Raw genomic sequence first — 25364 nt, forward strand, 5'->3', positions numbered from 1 at the left:
GTTGAGTTACTCTTCCAAGCTCAACTGGATGTGGCAAACTTCATTTCCTTCCTAGGACTGAGGCACTCAGCCATGAGACCTTTCCATAGGCAGTTTACATCACAGCAGCTTGCTTTTTCCTCAAGGCCGGTTTCTCTATTTTGCTGACCGTCTTATATAATGTAACATGATCATGAGAATGATATCTTGTCATGTTAGCTATATAATGCAGTCTAATAAAAGGAGTGGTATCTCATCACTTTGCTATATTCTATTGGCTAGAATCAACTCACAGGTCCCACCCATAGTCAAAAGGAGTGGATTATTTAGAGCATAACCACAAGGATGGAGATCATGCTGGCCATATTAGAATTCTGCCTACCATACTTAACATTTTATTTTATACAGAACAGTATATTTAACAGTATATTTATTTGTGTATTTAAAATTATTATAATCCCATTATATAGTTAATATTTGAAGTTTTTAAGTTAGTGTTTTAGTTCATTTGGGTTGTGTTTTATTCCATTTGGACTGCTTTAACAAAATATCAGGGAATGGGTAGTTTATAAAAAACAGAAATTTGTTTCTCAGTTCTTGGGTCTGGAAGTTCAAGATCAGGGTATCAACGTGGTGGGGTGAGGGCTCTCTTCTGGGTTGCAGACTTCATGTTCTTTCTCATATGACAGGAAAGGCAAAGGCATTCTCTCAGTCCTCCTTTGTATGGACATTAATCTCATTCATGAGGGCCCCCATCCTAATACCAGCACATTGGGCATTAGGATTTCAACATGTGAATTTGTAGGTCGGGAGAGGAGGGAAGCGGGACACAAAAATTCAGACCATACTAGGCTTCTATAACAAAGAATGGGTGACTTAAATAACAAACATTTATTTCACACAGTTCTGGAGGCTGGGAAGTCTAAGATCAAAGCACCAGCAGACTTGTTGTCTGGTGAGAGCCCAATTCCTGGTTCATAGAAGGCCATTTTCTTGCTGTGTCTTCACATGGCAGAAAGGGCAAGGGAGGTGTCTGGAGCCTCTTTTATAAGGCCACTAAACCATTCATGAGGGTATTACCTTCATGCCCTAATCACTTCCCAAAGGCCCTACTTCCAAATGCCATCACATTGGAGATTAGGTTAGAACACATGAATTTTGCGGGGGGACACAAACATTTAGTCTGTAGCAGCTAATGTCATTTAAAATTATTCTTTTCTGAATTTAAGGTCAAAATTTTCTATGTAAGTGTATTTTTTTTTTTTTCTGGATAAGGTCTATAGATTTAATGAGAATTTTAAAGGAATTTATCTTCTTCCTCCAAAATGCCTTTCTGTACTATCACTGATCTAGGCCATTTTACAGAGATCAATAGAAGCTAAAAAGTGACTAACTTGGAGTTAGAGAATAAATTAGTAGTGAAATCTGAACTGCAAATATGGCTCTCTGAACCCTACTTGGCATTTGCAGTTAGTGAAAATACATTTGGTTTTGCTTCCTCAGGCAGCATGGATAATAGAATCAGTTGGTATTATTATCCATCTGTTCAAGTAATTATAATGCTTTTAAAGTGTTTTACAAGTCATATAAAACTTTTAGTTTTTTCAACGTTTTTTATTTATTTTTGGGACAGAGAGAGACAGAGCATGAATGGGGGAGGGGCAGAGAGAGAGGGAGACACAGAATCGGAAACAGGCTCCAGGCTCCGAGCCATCAGCCCAGAGCCTGACGCGGGGCTCGAACTCACGGACCGTGAGATCGTGACCTGGCTGAAGTCGGATGCTTAACCGACTGCGCCACCCAGGCGCCCCTAAAACTTTTAGTTTTTAAGTGAGCTAGCTTTTTGTTGTTTGTTGTGTACCTTTTAGAGGATCATTATTCCAATAATTATTCTAACGTATTTCAAGGACGTAGATAAAATAATCCATTTGGACCCAAGGTTGCCCTTACTTTGTACAAATTATGCCTTAAACAAGGGGGTGGGTTAAGGTACAAGTGGGTGTTGAAATCTAACCCATGGTTTGCCAAGTGTATACCCTTGAATAGTTGCATTTGCCTGAACAAAGGGTCCTTTTTCATCAAAGACATTATATAGACTAGCAGTCAGTAGCCAGAGTTGTACTTAAAAAAAATCATGTTTAGATAAAGTGATAAAAATATTTTGTTATTCTATTAACGTGATTTTCATTTTATTTGTTAGAAAAATAGATTGTATTTACTCTAGGCAACTATCTACTAAGTGGGCAATTGGCAGGTTAATCATATGGATGAGGACAAACATATTTTTTAGAAAATAGAAATATTTTACATATTTGAATGTTTTGTGAGTCAAATCACATACAGCATATTTTGTTATGCTTAGCAGTAATTATTATTACAGTAGTCCTCCCTTATCCAGAGGGATACATTCCAAGACTGTCAGGGGATGCCTGAAACCATGGATGATACCAAATCCTGTATATCCTATATTTTCTCTTGTACATGCATACATATCTATGATAAAGCTTAATTTATAACTTAGGTGAAGTAAGAGATTAACAACAATTACTAATAATAAAAGAAAACAATTACAACAATTACTGCAGTAAAAGTTATATGAATGTGATTTCTCTCAAAATCTTATTGTACTGTACTCATCCTTTTTGTGATGAGATGATAAAATGCACACATGATGAAATAAAGTGAGGTGAAATTACATAGGCATTGTGACGTAGTAGGCTACTATTGATCTTGTGACTATAGTCAAGAGTATGGCTGACCATAGGTAACTGAGACTGCAGAAAGCAAAACTGTGGATAATGGGAGACTGCTATATTCAATTTTTAGAAAAGGAAACTCTGAGATATTAAATAACTTGACCAGATTTGCAGAGTTCTAAGATGCACTCTGGTTGGACTGGATAGCCCAGTGATCCTGTCAGTGGGGCTAAAAAGTGTAAATTCAAGTGTGATCTCCCATTTACTGTTTCTTTTCAAGGATCATCAACTCTTAAAATTTATAGAAACTTCACTTAGTTTTTTCTATGTATAGTGTCATGAATTCTTTCTGTTAAAATTACATACTTTTAAGTATTAAGGATATTAAGTCCTTAATACAAATATAAACAGTAATTATAATTACATTCCATCTGTACTTGAAAAAATTTCTTGCACATATCATAATATAATGTAATGTAGGAGGGACAGACTTGACAAAAAATATTGATTTTTTTTAAATCTAAGGCTTCTAATTTTTTGTTAAAAAATTGAGATATAATTGACATATAACATTAATTTCAAAGCTGAAATTTTTAACACATAGTTGAGACATAATGTCCCTATTCCAACATAATGTACTATAAAATGGGATTATGATATAGTAATTGAGAATATGGGGTTAGAAAACAGGAAGGATCTCTATAGAATGTGTAGAGACAAAGGCTTGAGGGAACAAAGACTATTCAGAGAAATTCCAGTTCTTGAGTATGATAGGATTTTTGGATTGAGGAGAAGAATAGTAGGATGCCTGATAGAGGCCATTTATGGATGGCATAATAATTTGTATTTTGAATAAGAAATGGGGACTTATTGAAGAATATTAAGACTGATCCATTTGGTATTTTTAATGTTTTTTTTAATAATTTTTTTAACGTTTATTTACTATTGAGATACAGAGAGACACAGAGCATGAGCAGGGGAGGGGTAGAGAGAAGCAGAGACACAAAATCCGAAGCAGGCTCCAGGTTCTGAGCTGTCAGCACAGGGCCAGACGCGGGGCTTGAACTCACAAACTGCAAGATCATGACCTGAGCCGAAGTCGGTCGCCTAACCAACTGAGCCACCCAGGCGCCCCCCCATTTGGTATTTTTAATTAAGATTACTCTTCCAGTTTTATGAAAGATGAATTTTGGGATAGAGATTGGATTTTGCAGTCAGGAAGAATAATTAGAGAGTTTTGGGAGTAATTTAACTCAGTGATAAACTAGCTAATTATGCTATATGAATTTATTAAGATGGAGTTGTAAATGATATTGTAATGTAAATTTCAGTGTTGCCAAATGGAAAGATTTAAATTTATAAAAATATTGATCCTTTCAAATTAATATAACAAAGGTAATAATGCATTTCTAATCAGAATTTAAAAAGGACCTTTTTTTTTTTTAATAAGGGAGACATAATTGGAAGATTATATAGAACTTAACTACAAAATCACCTAGGAGCCTTTTTAAACAAAAATGGTACTTCTTTGACCACTTTTTCAATTCCTTTTTAGATTATTGGTGTGTGTATTTGGGTAGTTTATATTTTAATATAGATTCATCCATTTTTAATGGTTTTGAAATTGCTTATAATTTTACATTATGCTTAGTGTTCTTTTTATTGTTTTTTTGCATCTCTATTTCTACATCTTTTCCCATTTATTTTTCATTTATAAAAGTATCTCTTTTTGTTTCTTTTCCTTTCAATCAGATTTGCTAGGAGATTGTATATTTTAAGTGCTTTCAACTAACTGATTTTATGTTCTATTTAACTGTTTTACTATTTTATTTCTTGTTGCTGTTAATGTTTTCTATTTAACTATTTTAATCTTCATCTTTGTTAATTTATTTGATCTTTTTTCTTTATTTTTAATTCATTTTCAAATCTGCATTAGTTGTTATATGTAATTTATTTTTGTACTCATTTTATGACAATAAACACTATTCAAACTATACATTTTTCACTGAATATTGAATTCTATAGGTGTTCTAAGTTTCCTTTGTTTCAAAAAGTGTAGTTTACTTTTTTATTGTTGGTTTACCTTTTTATAAAATTAACAGCAGACAATAAGACGTACAAATTCTCTACTTTCTGGATGTTTTAAAGGTTTTCTTTGTGGTCAAATGCATATTTTTGCTTCATTTTTCTATTATTCTATAGCAAGCTACACCAACATTTAGAGGCTTAATAGATCAATAATTATTTCTAATTGATTTTGGGGTTGGCTGGGCCCAGTGGGATGATTCCTATGCTTCATGTTTTATCAGCTGTGTTACTCATGTGGCTTCATTCAGCTGTGGACTGTTCAAGATGGCTTCCTCAGAAGTCTGGTGGTTGGTGCAATGACTAAGGGCTGAATTTTTCTCTCTCATGTCATTACTCATCATTTAGTAGTAAAACCCAAGCATCCTTACATGACAGCTGGAATCTAATAGGTCAAAAGTAGTAGCTGCAAGTCCTCTTATGACCTGGGCTCAGAAACCTGAGAACATAATTCCCATTACATTTTATTGGTTAGGGGCCAGCCAAGACTTAAAGGGAGGGAAATCTTATCATCTGTACCAGGTCTAGATGTGGGTTCTTGGCACAGCTGTTCTTGATCTGGAAATCTGTTATCTAAAAAGTTGAGTTATCTGTACCCCACTCCTCCCAACACATACTTAACACATACTACTGAGAAAAGGATAGGATAATTGCAATAGAAACTATTATTCAAATAGAGGGGAAACAGAAAGCACATAGTTGAGAAATCTGCTATGAAATCCAAGCAGACACACGTCACCAGTTCTCCTGACTTTCAGGGTAGGGTATGTACTTTGATTGAAGTCTAGTTTTGCTCCCCGGGAATGATTCCCTAATCCAAAAATAAAGTAGTCCTTATTTTGGAGTGTGGCATGTAGATTTTCCTCTCTGAATCATCATTCCTTTTCCATAAGAAATGGCTCATGTTTGTAACTGAATAGCTCACTCAGCATGCTTCCTTCTCATAGCTTATTGGGGACCTAGAGATCTCTTTTAATTTTGAAATGTCTGTCATTTTAAGTGTAATATGATGATGTTTCTCTTAAAACTTTGTTTTCTTTGTATGTTACTGTGATTCCTTCTTTTACCCCAAAGCTACATCCATAATAAACGTCTTACTTAAAGTATGCCAGCCTTCTGCAGGACAATACCTTTAATTATTAAGCACTTTTGTCTTACTAGGATCCACAAAGAATATTTAAGTCTTTCTGAGGTCTTAACAGGGAGCCTTATAGTCACACCCTTGATTTGACTTTGATTCTGAAACTACATTTTACTGTCAGTACTATGGCTTTGATCTTTGCCCTAGTGATTTCTTACTTTGAGAATTTCTTTTGTGGGCAGTCCCAGATTCTCTATATGTTTTCTGATTTCTGCTTTAAAATTGAACAGTTCTTTCTTTAGTTTATTTCTCTTGCAATAAATTTATTGCATATCAGTAGTATAAGCCAAATAGTGTTTTAAGTATTCTGGCTGGAAATTTCCTTAGCCAGATCCACAAGTTTATTGGGTATGGTTTTAACCCTGCAAGTTATTCTAAGCCTGAAGTTTGTTTATTGTTCTATAACTATATAACAGAGCCTCCCCCCTATTTTTCAGCTTCCAATATCAGTTTTCCAGATTGGCAAGAGCAAAACCCATAAGGCTTGTTAGAGACTGGAATTGAAAGCTTTTGTAGTTTTTCCATCACATTCTGTAAGGAATTCTTAAGGCTAGCCAATATTCACAAGGCATAGAGTAGGAGAAATTGTTGGTAGCCAATTATGGAAATAAACACAGTATCAAATTTTTGTAAATGTTCTAATGACATAAAATAATGCATATTTTCTATTACAAAGTATGCTTGTGAACTTTTCTTAAATGACAAAAGTACTCCAAAACTTGGTGATTTAAAACAATAGTTATTCAGGGAGGAGTAAAGATGGTGGGGAAGTAGGGGGACCAGGATTTCCCTCATCCCTCAAACACAGCTGTATGGAGGACAGATCACTTGGAACATCCAGGAAATCAATCTGTAGCGTGGCAGAAGGATCTCCACAGGTGGAGGGAGACAGTTTGGCAGGATCGAGGTATGAGGTACGTGCATATGAATTGGAGGAGATAAAATGGCATAGGCATGGAGGGGAAGGAACCTCTTCTGTGGAGAGACAAAAGGGAGAGAAAATGAGAGGGCTTTACTATCTTGTTAGCACAAGAGGAAAACCTCTCTGGACCATGGACTCAGGAATGAGAAAAATGGAGAGTGCCAGTTTCTATTTTGCAAACAGCCTTAGGAGCTAAAACTTGAAGGTACGAAAGTGTGTGACTTTCTCTGGACCAGAGCTGGCTGTGTGGGCGCACCTGAGAGGGAAGGAGCCAGCTCCAGGGTGCTGTAGCGATCTCAGGGGCACACTGGGAGAGAACAGTCCCCTTTCTCAAGTACTGTGGGAAGAGAATTTATTGCTTCCCCAAGGATGAAAGGCCCTTTATCAGCAGGGCTGAGGGGCACATGGTCCCATGTGGTGCAGGGCCCTTTAAGACATCAGAATTCCAGCCAAGCACCTAGAGGGCATGGGAGACTGTGGAGCAGGGCAAGCCAACTGCCCATGCTATTCTGTGAGGGCTGCCTGAACAGTGTGGTATGAGATACCTGGTCTGGGGAGGAGAAATTGGGTGTTGCCATTTTTCTACCGAATACCACCACAGTGGAGCTTCAGGGAGCAGCACAGCAGTCCCCAGTAAAGGAAGGACCCACTAACACCAAGCCCCCCTCCTCTGTGACTGGCAACTGCTTATCAACTGGAGGAAGACTGAGCCAACAGAGCCAGCCTCTCCTCCAGACTTATACACCCACTGGTCTCAGGCACCAACAAACAACTGGCTTTTGTTTCTATCTTCTATTTGTTTGTTCTTCCCTTTTCTTTTTATTTCTACCCTCTTCTTTTTTTCTTTTGGAATCAGGCTCATAGTTTCTGATTTTTTTTTTTTATCAATTCTTATAACTTCTTTTTATTTTACTTTCTCTCTGGATTAAGTCTTATAGTTCTTTTGACCCTCTGCTTTTTTTTTCTTTTTCCCTTTCATTTTTCTCTTTATATGGGATAAGGCTTCCCCACCTTTTCCTTTTTTTCCATGGTTACTTGAGTGAACAAATCAAAGCACACCTGGTTGAAAGTCCAAACACTCCATCACTACAAGCAAGGATGAGCTTTACAGAGGATTGACTAGTGGAATAGAGCAGTCAAAGCACAACAGAGTGCATGCACCACACTCCAAAAATACTTCCTGAAGTGCCAGTCCTGGACAGTGTATGACCCCTTTTTAATATAGTAGTACTTGCAGGTGCAGGACACATAACAAGCTACTAAAACATACAAAAGACAGAAACCAGCCAAAATGATGAAAGAACTCTCCTCAAAAGAAAATTCAGGGAGAAATGATAGCCAGATAATTTCTCACAACAGATATAAACAATATATCTGAACAAGAACTTAGAATCACAGTCATAAGAGTAATAGCTTGAAAAAGCATAGAAAACAACAGAGAATCTATTGTTGCTGAGGTCAAAAACCTAAGAAATAGTCACAATGAATTAAGAAATGTTGTAAATGAGATGCAAAATAAACTAGATACAGTGAGAGTGAGGATGGAAGAAGCAGAGGGAAGAATAGGTGAAATAGATGATAAAATTATGGAAAATGATGAAGCTAAAAAAAAGGGGGGGTGAAATTTAATTACTAGACCACAAAGGGAGAATTAGCTAAATCATTCCATGAAATGAAACAATATCCATTTCATAGAAGTTCCAGAAGAAGAAGAAGAAGAGAGAAAGGGGCAGAAGGTTTATTTGAACAAATTATAGCTGAGAACTTCCCTAATCTGGGGGAGGAAACAGGCACCCAGGGCCAAGAGGCACAGAGAACTCCCTTAAAAATCAACAAAAACAGGTCAACACCATGACATATCATGGTGAAACTGGCAAAATACAAAAATAAAGAGAGAATGCTGAAAGCAGCTAGGGACAAATGGGCCTTAACCTACAAGGGTAGACACATAAGGGTAGTAGCAGACCTATCCACTGAAACTTGGCAGGTCAAAAGGGAGTGGCAGGAAATATTCAATGTGCTTAATAGGAAAAATAAGCAGCCAAGAATCCTTTATCCAGCAAGCCTGTCATTCAGAATAGAAGGGAGAGAGAAAGCTTTCCCAAAGAAAAACTAAAGGAGTTCATGACCACTAAACTAGTCCTGCAGGAGATCTGAAGGGGGATTCTGTGAGTGGAAAGTAGCAGACTACAAAGGACCAGAGCTATCACAAAACCTACAGATAACACAATGGCACTAAATCCATATCTTTCAGTAATCACTCTGAATGTAAATGGACTAAATGTCCCAATCAAAAGACATAGGGTATCAGAATGGATTGAAAAAAATAAGATCTATCTATATGCTGCCTACAAGAAACTCATTTTAGACCTGAGGACACCTGCAGATTGAAAGTGAGGGGATGGAGAACCATCATGCTACTGGAATTCAAAACGAAGCTGGAATAGCCATACTTCTATCAGACAAATTAGATTTTAAAACAAAGGCTGTAACAAGAGATGAAGAAGGGCATTATATCATAATTAAGGGGTCTATCCATCAAGAAGAGCTAACAATTGTGGAAATTGTTCCCAAATGTGGAAATCCCCAAATATATAAATCAATTAATCACAAACATATATAAATGTATAGATAATACTGGGATTGTAGGGGTTTTAATACTCCACTTACAACAATGGACAGATCATATAGGCAGAAATCAATGCAATCCCAATCAAAATCACACCAACATTCTTCACGGACCTGGAACAAGTAATCTTAAATTGTATATGGAACCACAAAAAACCCTGAATATCCAAAGTAATGTTGAAAAAGAAAATCAATCCTGGATAAATCACAATCCCAACTTTTACTTGTATTACAAAGCTGTAACCATCAAGACAGTATGCTACTGGCACAAAAACAGACACATAGATCAATGGAAGAGAACACAGAACCCAGGAATGGACCCACAGACATATGGCCAACTAATCTTTGACACATCAGGAAACAGTATCCAATGGAAAAAAGACAGTCTCTTCAGCAAACAGTGCTGGGAGAAATGGACCACTTTCTTACACCATACACAAAAATGATTTCAAAATGGATGAAAGACCTAAATGTGAGACAGGAAACCATCAAAATCCTGAAGGAGAAAATAGGCAGCAATCTCTTTGACCTTGGCCAAGCAGCATCTTATTTGACATGTCTCTGAAAACAAGGGAAATAAAAGCAAAAATGAACTATTGGGACCCCACCAAGATAAAAAGGTTCTTCAGAGCAAAGGAAACAATCAACAAAACTAAAAGGCAACTGATGGAATGGGAGACGATATTTGCAAATGACATATTGAATAAAGTTTTAGTATCAAAAATCTATAAAGAATTTACCCAACTCAACACTTAAAAAACAAATAATCTGAAGAAATGGGCAGAAGACATGAATAGACACTTTTCCAAAGAAGACATCCAGATGGCTAACAGACATGTGAAAAGATGCTCAGCATCACTCATCTTCAGGGAAATACAAATCAAAACCACAATGAGATACCACCTCATAATAGAGTGGCTAAACTTAACAACTCAGGGAACAACAGATGTTGGTGAGGATGTGGAGAAAGAGGATCTCTTTTGCACTGCTGGTGGGGATGCAAACTAGTGCAGCCACTCTGGAAAACAATGTGGAGGTTCCTTAAAAAAAATTAGAATTACCCTGTGACCCATCAATTACACTACTAGGAATTTATCCAAGGGATACAGGAATGATGATTCATAGGGGCACATATACCCCAATGTTTATCACAGTGCTAAATCAACAATAACCAAATTATGGAAAGAGCCTAAATGTCCATCCACTGATGAATGGGTTAAGAAGATGTGGTACATATATTTTTTAATTATTTTATTTTAAATAATTCAGAGAATGGGTATAAGTGAGCAAGGGACAGAGAGAGAGAGAGAGAGAGAGAGAGAATCCAGGAGGGGCAGAAGGAACGAGAGAAAGAGAGGCAGGAATCACTGGAAGCGGGGCTTAAGCTCACCCTATGCAGTGCTCAAGCTCACCCGATGTGGGACTCAAACTCATGAACGGTGAGATCATGACCTGAGCCAAAGTCATATGCTTAATGACTGAGCCACCCAGATGCCCATTTACCTTATGACCCAGGAATAGCACTACTAGGAATTTATCCAATTCATAGTAGCACATGTACCCCGATGTTTAAAAGCACTATCAACAATAGCCAAATTGTGGAAAGAGCCCAAATTGTACATCAACTGATGAATGGATAAAGAAGATATGTAATACACACACACACACACACACACACACACACACACTGGAATACTACTCAGTGATGAAAAAGAATGCAATCTTACCATTTGCACCAACATGGATGGAACTGGAGGGTACTATGGTAAGTGAAATAAGTCCATCAGAGAAACACATATATAACATGATTTCATGCAAATGTGGAATTTGAGAAACTCAACAGATGAACATAGGGGAAGGGAAGGAAAAATAAGATAAAAACAGCAAGGGGAGCAAACCATAAGAGACTCTAAACAGAGAACAAACTGAGGGTGATGGGGGTGGAGAAAACGGGTGATGGGCATTGAGGGGGACACTTGTTGAGATGAACACTGGATTCTACTGGTGAAGCCAAGACTACACTGTATGTTAACTAACTCTAGAATAAAAGAAATACAGTAGATAGTCATTTCTCAGAGTGACTGGTTAAGTGTTCTTTGGGAAGGTTTGGCTTGGGTTGGATGGTTTTAGCTTTATCCACATGTATACAGTCCCAGGTGGGACATCTGTGACAGATGGGACCTCTTCCTAGTCTCATATCCTCTAAAAGGCTAGCCCTGGGTGGTTTACAGAAGGATTTACAATAGTAAGAGCACAACAAAGCTGGAAAGACTTCTTTTGGCCAATATCTAAAAAACCTCAGATACTGTCTTTTGCATTGTATCCTATTGGCCAATGCAAGTCACAGGCCAGCCCACTTTTAAGGAGTTGAAAAAATAGACTCCATCTTTTGAGGGGAGCTACTACAATTTATGGCCATTGTATTCTACCATATGGAGTACATGTTTTCTTTCCCTTTCTCTTCCCACCCTTTCTCTCTTTATAAAATTCAATGGTATCTAGATTTATCTGTATCTTTATTAGTAAATATATTAGGCTGCTATATAAAGAGACCCCATACAATTCAATATCTTAAACATGATAGAATATTATTTTTTTCTCATGGAAGGTTTGGGTAAAGAGTGTCAGGTAGGTATAGTAGTTGCATGTTGTTTGGGACCCAGTCTTCTTCTTGCCTTTATTTCTCATTGAAGTATAGAAATTTCACCAGATCTTAAATTTTTTTATTTAATCAAGGAAGTTTTATTGTCATACTTATTTCATTATTATTTATATTTTTTTTATCTTACCCTTATGAGACTAATATTTAAATATTATGATTCCTAGATCTAATCTTTAGGTTTTCTATATTTTTGGTCTTGGCTTCTATTCGTATGTTTGTGTGTGTAGGTGTGTGCTATGAAATATTTATTTTGTTTACTTTCCATAGTTTTAAATCAATTTTCAAAAGTAGCCTTTCTCCTTTTTATTTCTTCTTGACTTTTTAAAATTGTTATTAATTTTAATTCTAATATAGTTATCACACAGTGTTATATTAGTTTTAGGTGTACAATAATAGTGACTGAACAATTCTATACATAACTTAATGCCTATCATGGTAAGTGTACTCTTTAAACCCCATCACCTATTTTACACATCACCTCACCCGACTCCACCTATAGTTCTCTGTAGTTGAGTCTGTTTCTTGATTTGCCTCTCTTGCTCTTTCTTTTCACATTTATTCATTTGGTTTTTTTTCTTACACTCTACGCATAAGTGAAATCATACGGTATTTGTCATTCTCTGACTGACTTACTACGCTTAGCATTATACTCTCTAGAACCGTCCATGTTGTTACAAATGGCAAGATTCTGTTCTTTTTTATGGCTGAATAATATACCATCATATATATATCCACATCTTCTAAATCCATTCACCTATTGATGGACATTTGAGCTGCTTCAATAATGTGGCTATTGTAAATGATGCTGAAATACACATAGAGGTGCATGTATCTCTTTGAATTAGTGTTTTTGTAGTTTTTGGTAAATACCCAGTAGTGGGATTATTGGATCATAAGATAGTTCTAATTTTAACTTTTTGAAGAACCTCCGTGCTTTTTTCCACAAGGGCTGCACCAGTTTGCATTCCCACCAAAAGTACACCAGGGTTTCTTTTTCTCCCCATCCTTGACAGCACCTGTTGTTTCTTGTGTTATTGATTTTAGTCATTCTGACAGGTGTGAGATGATACCTCAATGTAGCTTTAATTTGCATTTCCCTCATGATGAGTGGTGTTGAGCATCTTTTCATGTATCTGGTGGCCATCTGGATGTCTTCTTTGGAGAAATATCTGTTCATATCTTTTGTCCATTTTTAAATTGGATTATTTGGTTTTTGGGTGTTGAGTTGTATCAGGTCTTTATTCATGTTGGATACAATGCTTTATCAGATATGTTATTTGCAAATGTCTTCTCCCATTCCATAGGTTGCATTTTACTTTTGTTGATTGTTTCCTTCACTGTGAAGTGGATTTTTATTTTGATGAAGTCCCAATAGTTTATTTTTGCTTTTGTTTCCCTTGCCTTGGGAGACATATCTAGAAACACATTGCTATTGTCAATGTCAGAGAAATTAAACCCTGTGCTCTCTTCTGGGATTTTTATGGTCTTGTCTCATACTTGGGTGTTTAATCCATTGTGAGTTTATTTTTGTGTATGCTATGAGAAAGTGGTCCAATTTCATTCTTTTTTATGTTGCTGTCTAGTTTTCCCACCCTATTTTTTGGAGAAAATGTCTCTTTCTTTGCATATTGTTTCCTCCTTTGTCAAGGTTTAATTGACCATTATAATTGTGTTTCTGTGTCTTCTATTCTGTTCCATTGATCTATTTGTCTGTTTTTGTGTCAGTACCATACTGTGTTGATTGCTGTGGCTTTGTAATGGAACATGAAGTCTGGAATTGTGATACCTCCAGCTTTGCCTTTTCAATTTCAATATTTCTTTGGCTATTTTAGGTATTTTGTGGTTCCATACAAATTTTAGGATTGTTATAGTTTTGTGAAAAATACTGTTAGTATTTTGATAGGGATTGCATTAAATGTGTAGATTGCTTTATGTACTATAGACATTAAACAATATTTGTTCCTCCAAACCTTGAGTGTGCTATGTCTTCCCATTTCTTTGTGTCATTGTCAATTTCTTTCATAAATGTTTTATACTTTTCAGAGTACAGGTCTTTTACCTCTTTGGTTAAGTTTATTCCTAGGTATCTTTTGATTTTGATGCAATTATAAATGGGATTATTTTCTGAAATTCTCTTTCTGCTACTGCACCATTAGTGTATAGAAATTAAACAGATTTTATGGGGCGCCTGGGTGGCTCAGTCGGTTGGGCGTCCGACTTCGGCTCAGGTCACGATCTCGCAGTCTGTGAGTTCGAGCCCCGCGTCGGGCTCTGGGCTGATGGCTCAGAGCCTGGAGCCTGCTTCCGATTCTGTGTCTCCCTCTCTCTCTGCCCCTCCCCCGTTCATGCTCTGTCTCTCTCTGTCTCAAAAATAAATAAAACGTTAAAAAAAAAAAAAAAGAAATTAAACAGATTTTTGTATATTTAGTATTCCATGACTTTACTAAATCAATCAGTTCTGGTAGTTTTTTTGTGGAGTCTTTCAGATTTTTTATGTATAGCATCATGTCATCTGCAAATAGTGAAAGTTTTACTTCTGCCTTACAAATTTGGATGCCTTTTATTTCTTTTTGTTGTCTGATTGCTGTGGCTAGGACTTCCAGTATTATATTAAATAAAAGTGATGTGAGTGGACATCCTGGTGTTGTTTCTGACTTTAGGGGAAAAGCTCTCAGTTATTCACCATTGAGTATGATGTTTGCTGTGGTTTTTCATATAAGGCCTTTATTAACTTGAGGTATGTTCCTGCTAAACTACTTGGTTTAGAGTTTTTATCATGAATGGATGTTACACTTTATCAAATGCTTTTTTTGCATTTATTGAAATGATCATATGGTTTTTATCCTTTCTCTTATTGATGTTATATAGCATGTGAATATTGAACCAACCTTGCATCACAGTAATAAATCCCACTTGATTGTGGTGAATGATGCTTTTAATGTATTGTTGGATTTGGTTTGCTAGTGTTTTGTTCAGGATTTTTGCATTTGTGTTCATCAGAGATACTAGGATGATAGTTCTCTTTTTTGTGGTAATGCTGGCCTTATAGAATGAATTTGGAAGTTTTTCTTTGTCTTTTATTTGTTGAGAAAAATACGTATTAACTCTTCTTTAGATGTTTTGTAGAATTCACCTGTGAAGCCCTCTGGTCCTGGACTTTTCTTTGTTGGGATTTTTTTGATTACTGATTCAATTTCTTTGCTGGTAATCAGTCTGTTCAAATTTTCTCTTTCTTCTCGATTCAGTTTTGGTAGGTTATATGTTTCTAGGAATTTATCCATTTCTTCCAGGTTGTCCAATTTGTTGGAATATAATTTTTCATAATATTACCTTATATTTTTTGTATTACTGTGGTGCTGATTGTTGTTTCTTCTCTTTCACTTGTGATTTAGAGTTTTATTAGAGTACCACCTCTTTTTTTATGAGTCTGTCTACAGGTTTACCAATTTTGTCCCTCTCTTCAAAGAGCCAGCTCCTGGTTTCATTGATTTGTTCTCTTATTTTTTAGATTCTATATCATTTATTTCTGCTCTAATCTTTATTGTTTTCTTCCTTCTGCTGTTTTGGGGTTTTGTTTGTTCTTCTTTTTTAACTCCTTTAGGTGTAAGGTTAAGTTGTTTGAGATTTTTCTTCCTTTTTGAGGTAGGTATATTTTGCTATAAACTTTTCTGTTAAAACTTTGCTGGATCCCGAAATTTTGTACCTTTATATTTTCATTTCATTTGTCTCCATGTAATTTTTAATTTTTTCTTTGATTTCATGGCTGACCCATTAATTGTTTAATAGCATGTTATTTAACCTCCATATATTAGTGGTCTTTCCATATTTTTCTTGTGGTTGATTTCTAGTTTCATAGCATTGTGGTCAGAAAAGTTGCATGGTATGACCATGATATCTTGGAATTTCTTGAATTTGTTTGTGGCCTAATATGTGATCAACTATGGAGAATGTTCCATGTTTACTTGAAAAGAATGTGTATTCTACTGTTATATGATGGAGTGTTCTGGATATATCTGTCAGGTCCATCTGGTCCAACATGTCATTCAAAGCCAGTTTTTCCCTTGTGGATTTTATGTTTGGATGATCTGTTCATAAATGTAAGTGGGATGTTAAAGCCCTCTTCTATTATTATATTACTACTGATTAGTTCCTTTATTTTTGTTATTAACTTTTGCATATTTCAGTGCTTCCATGTTAAGTGCATAAATATTTACAACATTGTACAATATATACAAAATTGTTGTATCTTCTGTTGGATTGTCCACTTTTATTATTTATGTAGTATTATTCTTTATCTCTTGTTAAACTCTTTTTTAAAGTCTATTTTGTCTGACATAAATATTGCTACTTAAGCTTTCTTTTGACATCCATTTGCATGATGTTTCTCCATTCCTTCACTTTCAATCTACAGGTGTCTTTAGGTCTGAAATTAGTGTCTTGTAGGAAGCATATGAATGAATCTTGGTTTTTTAGTTCTCTCTGTCTCTGTGTCATTTGATTCAAGCATTTAGTCCATTTACGCTCAACCATTTTGTTACATGTTTTGTGGTTGTTTCTACAGGTTTTCTGATTCTTTTATCCCTTGCTGTTTTTAATCATTTGCTGTCTTTCTTTAGTGATGTACTTGGATTCCATTCTTTTTATTCCTTGCATATTTATGACTCATTTTTGGTTTGTGATTACCATTACGTTTGTGTATAACATCTTCTGCATGTAACAGTCTGTATTATGTTGATGGTCACTTAAATTGGAACCCATTCTTTACTCTTCCACCCCCATTTAAGGTGTGTAATGTCATATTTTAAATTATTTTGTGAATCCCTTGAACAAATATATCCCTTGAACAGATATATACTTATTTTTACTTCTTTTGTGTTTTTCACTATTCATATTCTTACTTACAGTCTTTCCTTTCCACTCTAAGAGTCCCCTTTAATATTTCTTAGAGCTGTTCTAGTGGGCATGAACTCCTTTAGTTTTTATTTGTCTGAGAAACTCACTAACTCTCCTTCTATTCTGAATCATAGCCTTACTGAATAGGGTATTATTGGCTGTGGATTTCTTCCTTTTAGCACTTTTAATATATCACGCTACTCCTTTCTGTCCTGTGAAGGTCCTGCTGAAAAACCTGCTGATAGCCTTCCAGGGTTTCCCTTGCATGTAACTGTCTTCTTTTTTCTTGCTGCTTTAAAATTTTTTTTCTTTGTCACAACAGTTTGATTAGCATGTGTCTTGGTGTGGACCTCCTTGGGTTGATTTTGTTGAGGCATCTCTGTCCCTTCTGGATCTAGATATCTGTTTCCTTCCCCAGATTAGGGAAGTTTTCAGCTATTATTTCTTCAAACAAATTTTCTGCCCCCTTTTGTCTCTCTTTCTTCTAGGATCCCTATACTGTAAATATTATGCTTGATGAAGTCATTGAGTTTCCTAAATCTATTCTCATTTTGTTTATTTTTTTCTCCCACTTGCTTAAGTTGATTACTTTCCATTACTCTGTCTTCTAGGCCATTAATTTGTTCCTCTGCTTCCTCTAGCCTGCTATTTATTCCATCATGTCTATTTTTAATTTTAATTAGTGTGTTCTTGGGTCTCTGCCTGGTTCTTTTTTTATCTCTTTGTTAAGGGTCTTACTGATGTCTTCCACTCTTCTTCTCAAGTCCAGTGGGTATCCTTATAATCATTATTTTTAATTCTCTATCAGGCATAAGGCATAATAGGTACATCTTTTTTACTTAGGTCTCTTGCTATAATTTTGACCTGTTCTTTCATTTGGGACATATTCTTCTGTCTCCTCATTTTGCCTACCTCTGTGTGTCTGTTTCTGTGTTTTAGGAAACTCAGCTACAACTCTTCTTCTTGAAAGTAGTGGGTGGGACACTGTTTTAACAAGGCTGTCTCTGTCACCTTCCACAAGGGGTTTGCAGCCCGTTCTGAGACTGTGACAGCCAAGGCTGCTCAGGAGCTACCATCTTAATGAGGTGCGTTCATCCTCTGTACGAGGTTGGGAGATGCAATTGACAAGGTTTTCACCAGTTTTATGGGGAGGGGACCTGTAGTTTTAGGACTGAGGTAGACTCAGCTGGAGGGGGCAAAGCATGGTATAGGGAGGTTAGGTAGTGAATGCCAGTGCCTGGCTGGTTCCTGCAGGTGGCTGTGTGACTATACTGTGGGAGAGGGAGGGAAATATCACCTGCCAGCTCGTTTTTTTCCTGGAGAAGTCCATCAGTGAACTCTGAGATTACTAACTCTCCCTCCTACATGCCCCAGGTATTTTTGCAACTGCTGCTTCTAAGCTGTATATCTTCCCAGATGTTTCACTGTCTCTTTAAGACTGGGGACTCAGCTTCCTAATGCATGCCCTCCAGACTCTGCCAGAGTGGAACTACTGATTTTGAAAGTTCTAGGGTTTAAGTCCTGATGGTTGTAAGAACTCATGAAATCCAGCCCCCCTGATTTTCATATTTTTTTAAAAAAATTATTTATTGATTTTGAGAGAGATAGCACCAGCTGGAGAGGGGCAGAGAGAGAGGGGAACAGAGGATCTGAAGTGGGCTCTGTGCTGACAGCAAAGAACCGTATGCAGGGCTTGAACTCATGCACTGTGAGATCATGACCTGAGCTGAAGTCCAACACTCAAACCACTGAGCCATCTGGGTGCCCCAGGCTCCTCTGATTTTCAAGGCCAAATGCTACGGGAATTCAACTTCCCCATTCAGGCTCTCTGTGTTGACAGTCTGTTTCTCACCACTCTATGCACCCACAGATCCTTCCCTCCCATGGGTGGTCTGCTGTCCATTTAGGTCCTTACAGCATCTCTGCCCTTTCTACCCTCTTTGATGTACTAGCCTTTTGTCTACATTTAGTTGTGGATTTTTGCTTCTAGTCTTTGGGTCTTTGTCTGGGTTATTTGCACTGGTGTGTTATCTAGTTGTATCTGTGGGATGAGGTGAGTTTAGGGTCCTCCTACTCTGTCATCTTCCCAGGAAGCCCAACAGAGTCTTTCCTCTTGACATTTTAAGTTAAAAACATGTTTAAAAAAATAATTGCATCCATCAGAGCTCTCTGAGTTCTAATTTTTTTTTGTAGTTATTTTCTGTCTGTCCCTTTAGAGCTGCCTTAATGGAGATGCCTCCTTGGATTGTTCAGCTTGGTCTCCCTCTCTGAAGTTGCTTAATCCCATTAGATGGCTTATTATATTTCTATGCCTGTTTATGAATGTGAGTTTTTTCAACACATAAATCATATGTAGAGAGCTCTTGAGCAGTAGCTAGAAGAGTTGTTTTTGTCTTCATTATTACCTGTTTCTATTTTTATAGATACTGTGTCCTCTCAGATTTCAATGAGAATAAAAATGTAGATTTAAAACATTTTTTAGTTTCTAAAAATAATTTTTTCAGAAGAGAAACATTTGTTCTCTATTTTAAAGATGGTTTTCTGTTTTCATTTGGAGATCATATTTTTCTGATGAGAGACAGTCATTCAAATAATCATTTCTCTGTGTGTAATTTGGCATTGTCTTTGTCTACTTTTAAGATTTTTCTCATTTTACTTGGTTTTCAGCATTTCACTCTGATGAAAATTTGGGAAAATTTCAGGTATTATTTCATTACTTTTTATATCACTCTCTCTTTTCCTTATGGGAATAAAATTACATGTTAGATTTTTGATAGTATCCCTTATGTTCCTCAGTCCCTCTTCATTTTAAAAATCTTTGTTCTCTTTGTCTTTAGATAGGTATTTTCTACTGATGTATCTTCAAATGGCCTGACTTTTCCCACTGTCTTATCCTATTTGCTCCTACCTAGGCTCATCAATTACATTTTTTAAAAATTCAGGTGCTGTATTTTTTTCTACTATAATTTACATTGGGTATTTTTATAGTTTGTATTAATCTACCAAGATTTTTATTATTTCATTCATTATGAACATATTTTCTCTTACTTTGGGTTTTGTAATAATAGTTGATTTAAAATTCTTCTACACTAACTTTAAAGTAGAATCTGTCTTAGGATCACTCTCTGTAGATTATTTTTATCTTTTGAGTAAGTCTCATTTTGCTGTTTCTTCAAATGTCAAGTAATTATAAATTATTGAATATTGAGAATATCATCTTTAAGCTCTGGATTCTACTATATTCTTCTAGTACGGTTAGTCCTACTTTTGTCTTGTTTTGTTTTAATATATAAATAATGTTTTTGGATGCAAAATGAAAATTCTGTGTTTAGGAGGAGCTCAAATTGCATTCAGTTCTTTTAGCTTTTGATAGGCTTCTTAGAGTCTTCCCTATGCATATGTGGTTTGGGCTTGAGTGAGATTTGGGCAGGGTTTATACAGAGTTTCGGGCTCCTTATCTCAATCAAGCTCTCTTCTTTGTATGACTTGCCCTAAGTTTTGCAGTGATTTCCTTCCTCTGGTTTATAAGGTCTAAAAAATTGCTTTCTATCAGCTATTAGGTGCCCTGTCTGGCTCATGTAGCGCTTGACTTCAGATTACAAGCCAGGAAATAAGAATTTTACCTAGGACTCTTTTCTTCTTCCAAGTGTTACTTTCTCTCAATAATCTACTTATTTTTGGTTTCTCTTCAGTGTTGATGTTTGTTTTTGTTTTGAGTTTGTAGTTTTTATGTGTGGCAGGGTCTGTTCACTAGCAACTTTCTCTGCTGTACCAGAAGCAGAACAGGGGATCTTAGATATGGTTCCTCAAACTGTCTCCCATCTCATGGAGAATTCTTGATACATTTCATGTGTAACAGAGTCCATTCATTCACACAAACTCAGAACTGTGTTTATTTTCTGTTAAGAGTAGAGTTGCTTTTTTTCATAAAATTTGAAATGTTTATATTTAAATATATCAGGTCTAGAGAAGCAGAGATATGAAATATTTAGCTTATTGTAGTTATAATTTACCAGATTCAAGGTCATTTTTCCTATACAAAATCAATAGGAAGCTACAGCTGCAGAAATTATCCACCATTATGCCACAGAAACATGTGAATAAATGTGTATGTTCAAATCATCATCTTGGCTATCTGTGGATTATAGACAGATGATAATTGTAACAATTTATAGAAACAGAGCTACTAAAATGAATATATTTTTCCTTTATATTATATCACAGAAAGTAGCATTTGCTCTGGAAGTTGAGAACAAAGTCCTTCAGGAAAAATTGAAACAGGCTTTACAGGTAAATGATAAAGGTTCTTTTAAAATTGTTAACAAATGAAGGAAATATCTGTAAACAACTTCTAAATGAATGATTTTGACCTTGAAAATGAATAGGTTTATGTGTTGTACTTTTTTGCCAGATTTAAAGTATATTCATTTTATGTACTAGGATATATTAATAAAATTTAATACTCATTCTTATTAAAAATGGTAAACTAGATAGAAAGAAAAGTAAACTTGCTTAATCAAATAAATCTATTTCAAGCTGAGACACTGTTATATGTGAAATCCTGCAGGTATTCCAACTAAACTCAATTAAACTAGGATGCTGGTTTTTTACCACTCACTGAAATTTGTGTTAAATGATCAAAGAAAGGAAAAAGCTACAAACATTTTCATAAGTGGATAGACAAAAGTATGATTATTTGTATATTAATTTTCCTTTGGAAAAATGCAAGATAATACACAAATTTATTAATGATATAATTCAAAAAGCTGGCTGAGGACAAAATAGATATAAAAAAGCAATAGAAGAAGGCTGGGAAAATGGTGGAATACGAGGACTGTAAGCATATTTCACTCCAGATACAGCTAGATAACACTTATATCAGCATAAATAATCCAGAAAACAATGTGAAGCCTGGCAGAACAAACTCCATGAGTAAAGGTAGAACAGAGGCCACATCGAAGAGGGTAAGAGTGAGGACATGTCCCAAGAAGGGAGGGATACAATGGATGAAGAGAAGGAAGAGAAACAGATTGTCACACTGGGGAGCCCACATGGGAAAGATGAATTTCTATAACATTTGGTTTTGAAAACAAGAGGCTCCAAATTTCATGAGTTCTTACAAGTAGCAGGACTTATGGCCTAGAAATTTAAAAATTAGCGGGTTGGCTCTGGGAGAACCCAGAGGGCATTAGGAAGCTGAGTCCTGCCCTGAAAGAGACAGCACAACAAATAACCTGTAGAAAGAAGCACAGTTTGAAAAATGCCTGGAGTATATGGGAAGGAGAGTTATTTACCCTCCAGCATAAACACAGAGCCACCTGCTGGAACCAGTATGGTGCCAACATTCACTATCTAACTTGCTTACACCAAGCCTCAACCCCTCACCCTTCACCAGACTCAACCTTCATCATCACATTTACCTCAGTCCTGGTGCCGTGGGTCCCTTTCCCCAGAAGACCCATGCAACCATCACCAACACCTTGTCTCTTGGCCTGCTCGTTTTGTGGGGCATTGGTCCTGGCAGTGGTGGCAGGTCTGTGGAAGCCCAAGATGTAACCTTGTTAAAATTGTGCACCCCACCCATACAGCACTGGTCCTGGCAATGCTGGAAGGTCTTACTTCACAAGCAGACTGCTGTGCATCTTGTAAAATGTGCTCCTCCATGGCCAGGGACCAAACACTGCCAACAGCAAGCAAAGAGAACCTCTGCAGATAACTGGAGTGAAGGAAAAAGTGGCTAGGACACAACAGGAGGGTATATACAATGCACAGAAGACACCCCTGAGCACCAGTTTCTTGGGACAGGGGACACTACATTGGGGCACTACAGGATCTCTTCTTCATAAGGCCACTTTTCAGAGCAGGAGATGTAGCTGACTTTCCTAAAATACAGAAGCAGACACACAGAGTTAGGTGAAATGAGGAGACAGAGGAATATATCCCAAATGAAAGAATAGGACAAAAATCATAGCAGGAGACCTAAGTGAGACAGATATAAGTGTTATGCCTGATAGAGAACTTAAAGTAATGATTATAATGATACTCATTCGACTTGAGAAAAGAGTAGAAGACATGAGTGAGACTCTTAAAAAAGAGATAAAAAAGAACCAAGCAGAGACCCAAGAACATGCTAATTGAAATTAAAAATACACAAGGCGGGGTGCCTGAGTGGCTCAGTCAGTTAAGTGGCTGACTTTGGCCCAGGTCATGATCTCACGGTTTGTGGATTTGAGCCTCATGTTGGGCTCTGTGCTGATAGCTCAGAGCCTGGAGCCTGCTTTGGATTCTGTGTCTCCCCTTCTCTCTGTCCTTCCCTTGCTCCCTCCCTCCTTCTCTCTCTCTCTCTCAAAAATAAACATTACAAAAAAAAAAAAGAAAAAAAAAACTCATGACGGACAAAACAGCAGACTAGAGGAAGCAGAGGAACAAATTAATGACCTGGAAGAGTCATGGAGTAATGGAAAGCAATCAAGCTGAGCAAGTTAAGAGAAAAAGAAATTATGCAAAATGAGAATAGAGTTAAGGAATTCAGTGACTTGATCAAGCATAATATTTTCAGTATGGGATCCAAGAAGAAGGAGAGACAAAAGGGGGCAGAAAATTTATTTGAAAAAATAATAGCTGAAAACTTCCCTAATCTGAGGAAGGAAATAGATATCTAGATTCTCCTGGATCTGGATTGAACACATGGTAATCAAAATGGCAAAAAGTAGTGATACAGAAAAATTTTTTTAAAGCAGCAAGAGAGGAGACAGGGAGATCGTGGCAGAATAGGAGGACCCTAGACTCACTTTGTCTCAAAAATGTAGCTAGATAACTATGGAATCACTCTTAAATGCCCCAGAAATTGACCTGAAGACTGACAGAACAAACTCCACAACTAAAGATAGAAGCTACATCAAAGATAATAGAAAGTGCAAAGATGTGGTTTAGGGGAGAAACAGATCCTGACTGTAGTAGAAGGGAAGTAGCTGTGGTAATGAAGAAGGGTGAGGGAGAGAAGGATATGCAAGGAAATGCACAGAAGAATGTCTCCCCAAAGCCCAGTGGCTTGGAAAACAAGAGGGGCTGGATTTAATGAATTCTTACAATGAGCAGAGCTTAAAGCCTAGAGTTTTAAAAGTTAGCAGGCTTAGCTGGGATAGAGCCCAGAGGGCAGTGTACTGTTCCTGGAGAGAAGGCAGACAAACAAATTGGAGACATACAGTGTGGAACCAGTGATCTAAAGAGCACCTGGGGTACACAGTGGGGAGATTATTGCTCTTCTTAGAGCAATAATGAGAGGAAGCATTCATAGAGACACCTCTCTGTGGGGCAAAGGAGCTGGCCATCATTTCTCTGACCTACCCCTTAGCATAAACACAGAGCTACCTGTGGGAAGTAGTGCAGTGTGGACACTAGAAATCTAAATTTGCTTACCTTAAGCCCCATTCCCCTGTATTCCAGTGCAACTGCCCTTCCCAGTCACACTTACCTCAGTCCCATTACAGTTGGCCCCTCTCCCAGAAGACCAGCACAAATTCCTGCCCACATCACGTCTCTCAACCAAAGAGGTTTCTCAGTTCCAGTGAGGTGGAGACAGTTCTCATTTCACAAGGAAACCAGAGCACACTTAATTAAAACTCACCACATTCAGGTCAAGGATCAAACACTGCTTGTAGCAAGGAAGGAGAGCCTCTGTAGATGACTTGCCTGAAGGATAGAGCAGCCAGAACAGAACAGCAGAGTGCGTGCAGCACACACCAGAGACCCTCCCTGGACAGTACATGACCTCTTCTTCATAAGGCCAATACCTTCAGAAGCTGGAGACATAAGTGGCTTTTCTAGTACACAGAAGAAGGTAGAGACTTAGACCAAATGCAAAGATGGAGGAATTTATCCCAAACAAAAGAAGATAAGTCCATGGTTAGAGATCTAAGTGAAACAGATATAAGTAACATGCCTGATGGAGAATTTAAAGCAACAATGATAAGGATACTCACTGGGCTTGAGAAAAGAATGGAAGACATCAATCAGTGAGATCCTTACCACAGAAATAAGACAGTTGAAATATCAATCAGAGGTGAAAAGTACAATAAGTGAGATTAGAAAGATACTTGATGCAATGAAAAGCAGGCTGAAAGAAGCAGAAGAATGAATTTATGACCTAGAAGACAAAATAATAGAAAGCTATGAAGCTGAACAAAAGAGTGAAAGAATTATACAAAGTGATAATAGACTTAGGGAACTTACTGACTCCATCAAAGGTAATAATATTCATATTATAGGAGTCCCAGAAGAAGAGAGAGGAAGGGGGGCATTGCTAAATCTTCCCTAATCTAGGGAAGGAAACAGACATCCAGATCCAGGAGGCATAGG

The 25364-nt window shown here is 36.9% G+C and overlaps 1 protein-coding gene across 3 annotated transcripts in view; it reads left to right on the forward strand.

Annotated features, from left to right (window-relative positions):
* LOC132695414 (coiled-coil domain-containing protein 7-like) overlaps nucleotides 1-25364 on the forward strand; it is a 134682-nt gene that overhangs the window by 91833 nt on the left and 17485 nt on the right. For 2 of the 3 annotated variants that reach the window (XM_078450290.2, XM_078450291.2), the window contains one exon: nucleotides 21231-21296. The exons of the other annotated variant lie outside the window; for it this stretch is intronic. In XM_078450290.2, the coding sequence (XP_078306416.2) occupies nucleotides 21231-21296 (66 nt within the window). The remainder of the gene's footprint in view (nucleotides 1-21230; nucleotides 21297-25364) is intronic. 3 annotated transcript variants of the gene reach the window in all.

The sequence above is a fragment of the Panthera onca genome, chromosome B4 (assembly GCF_046562875.1).
Source record: "Panthera onca isolate mPanOnc1 chromosome B4, mPanOnc1 haplotype 2, whole genome shotgun sequence".
Lineage (NCBI taxonomy): Eukaryota > Metazoa > Chordata > Mammalia > Carnivora > Felidae > Panthera > Panthera onca.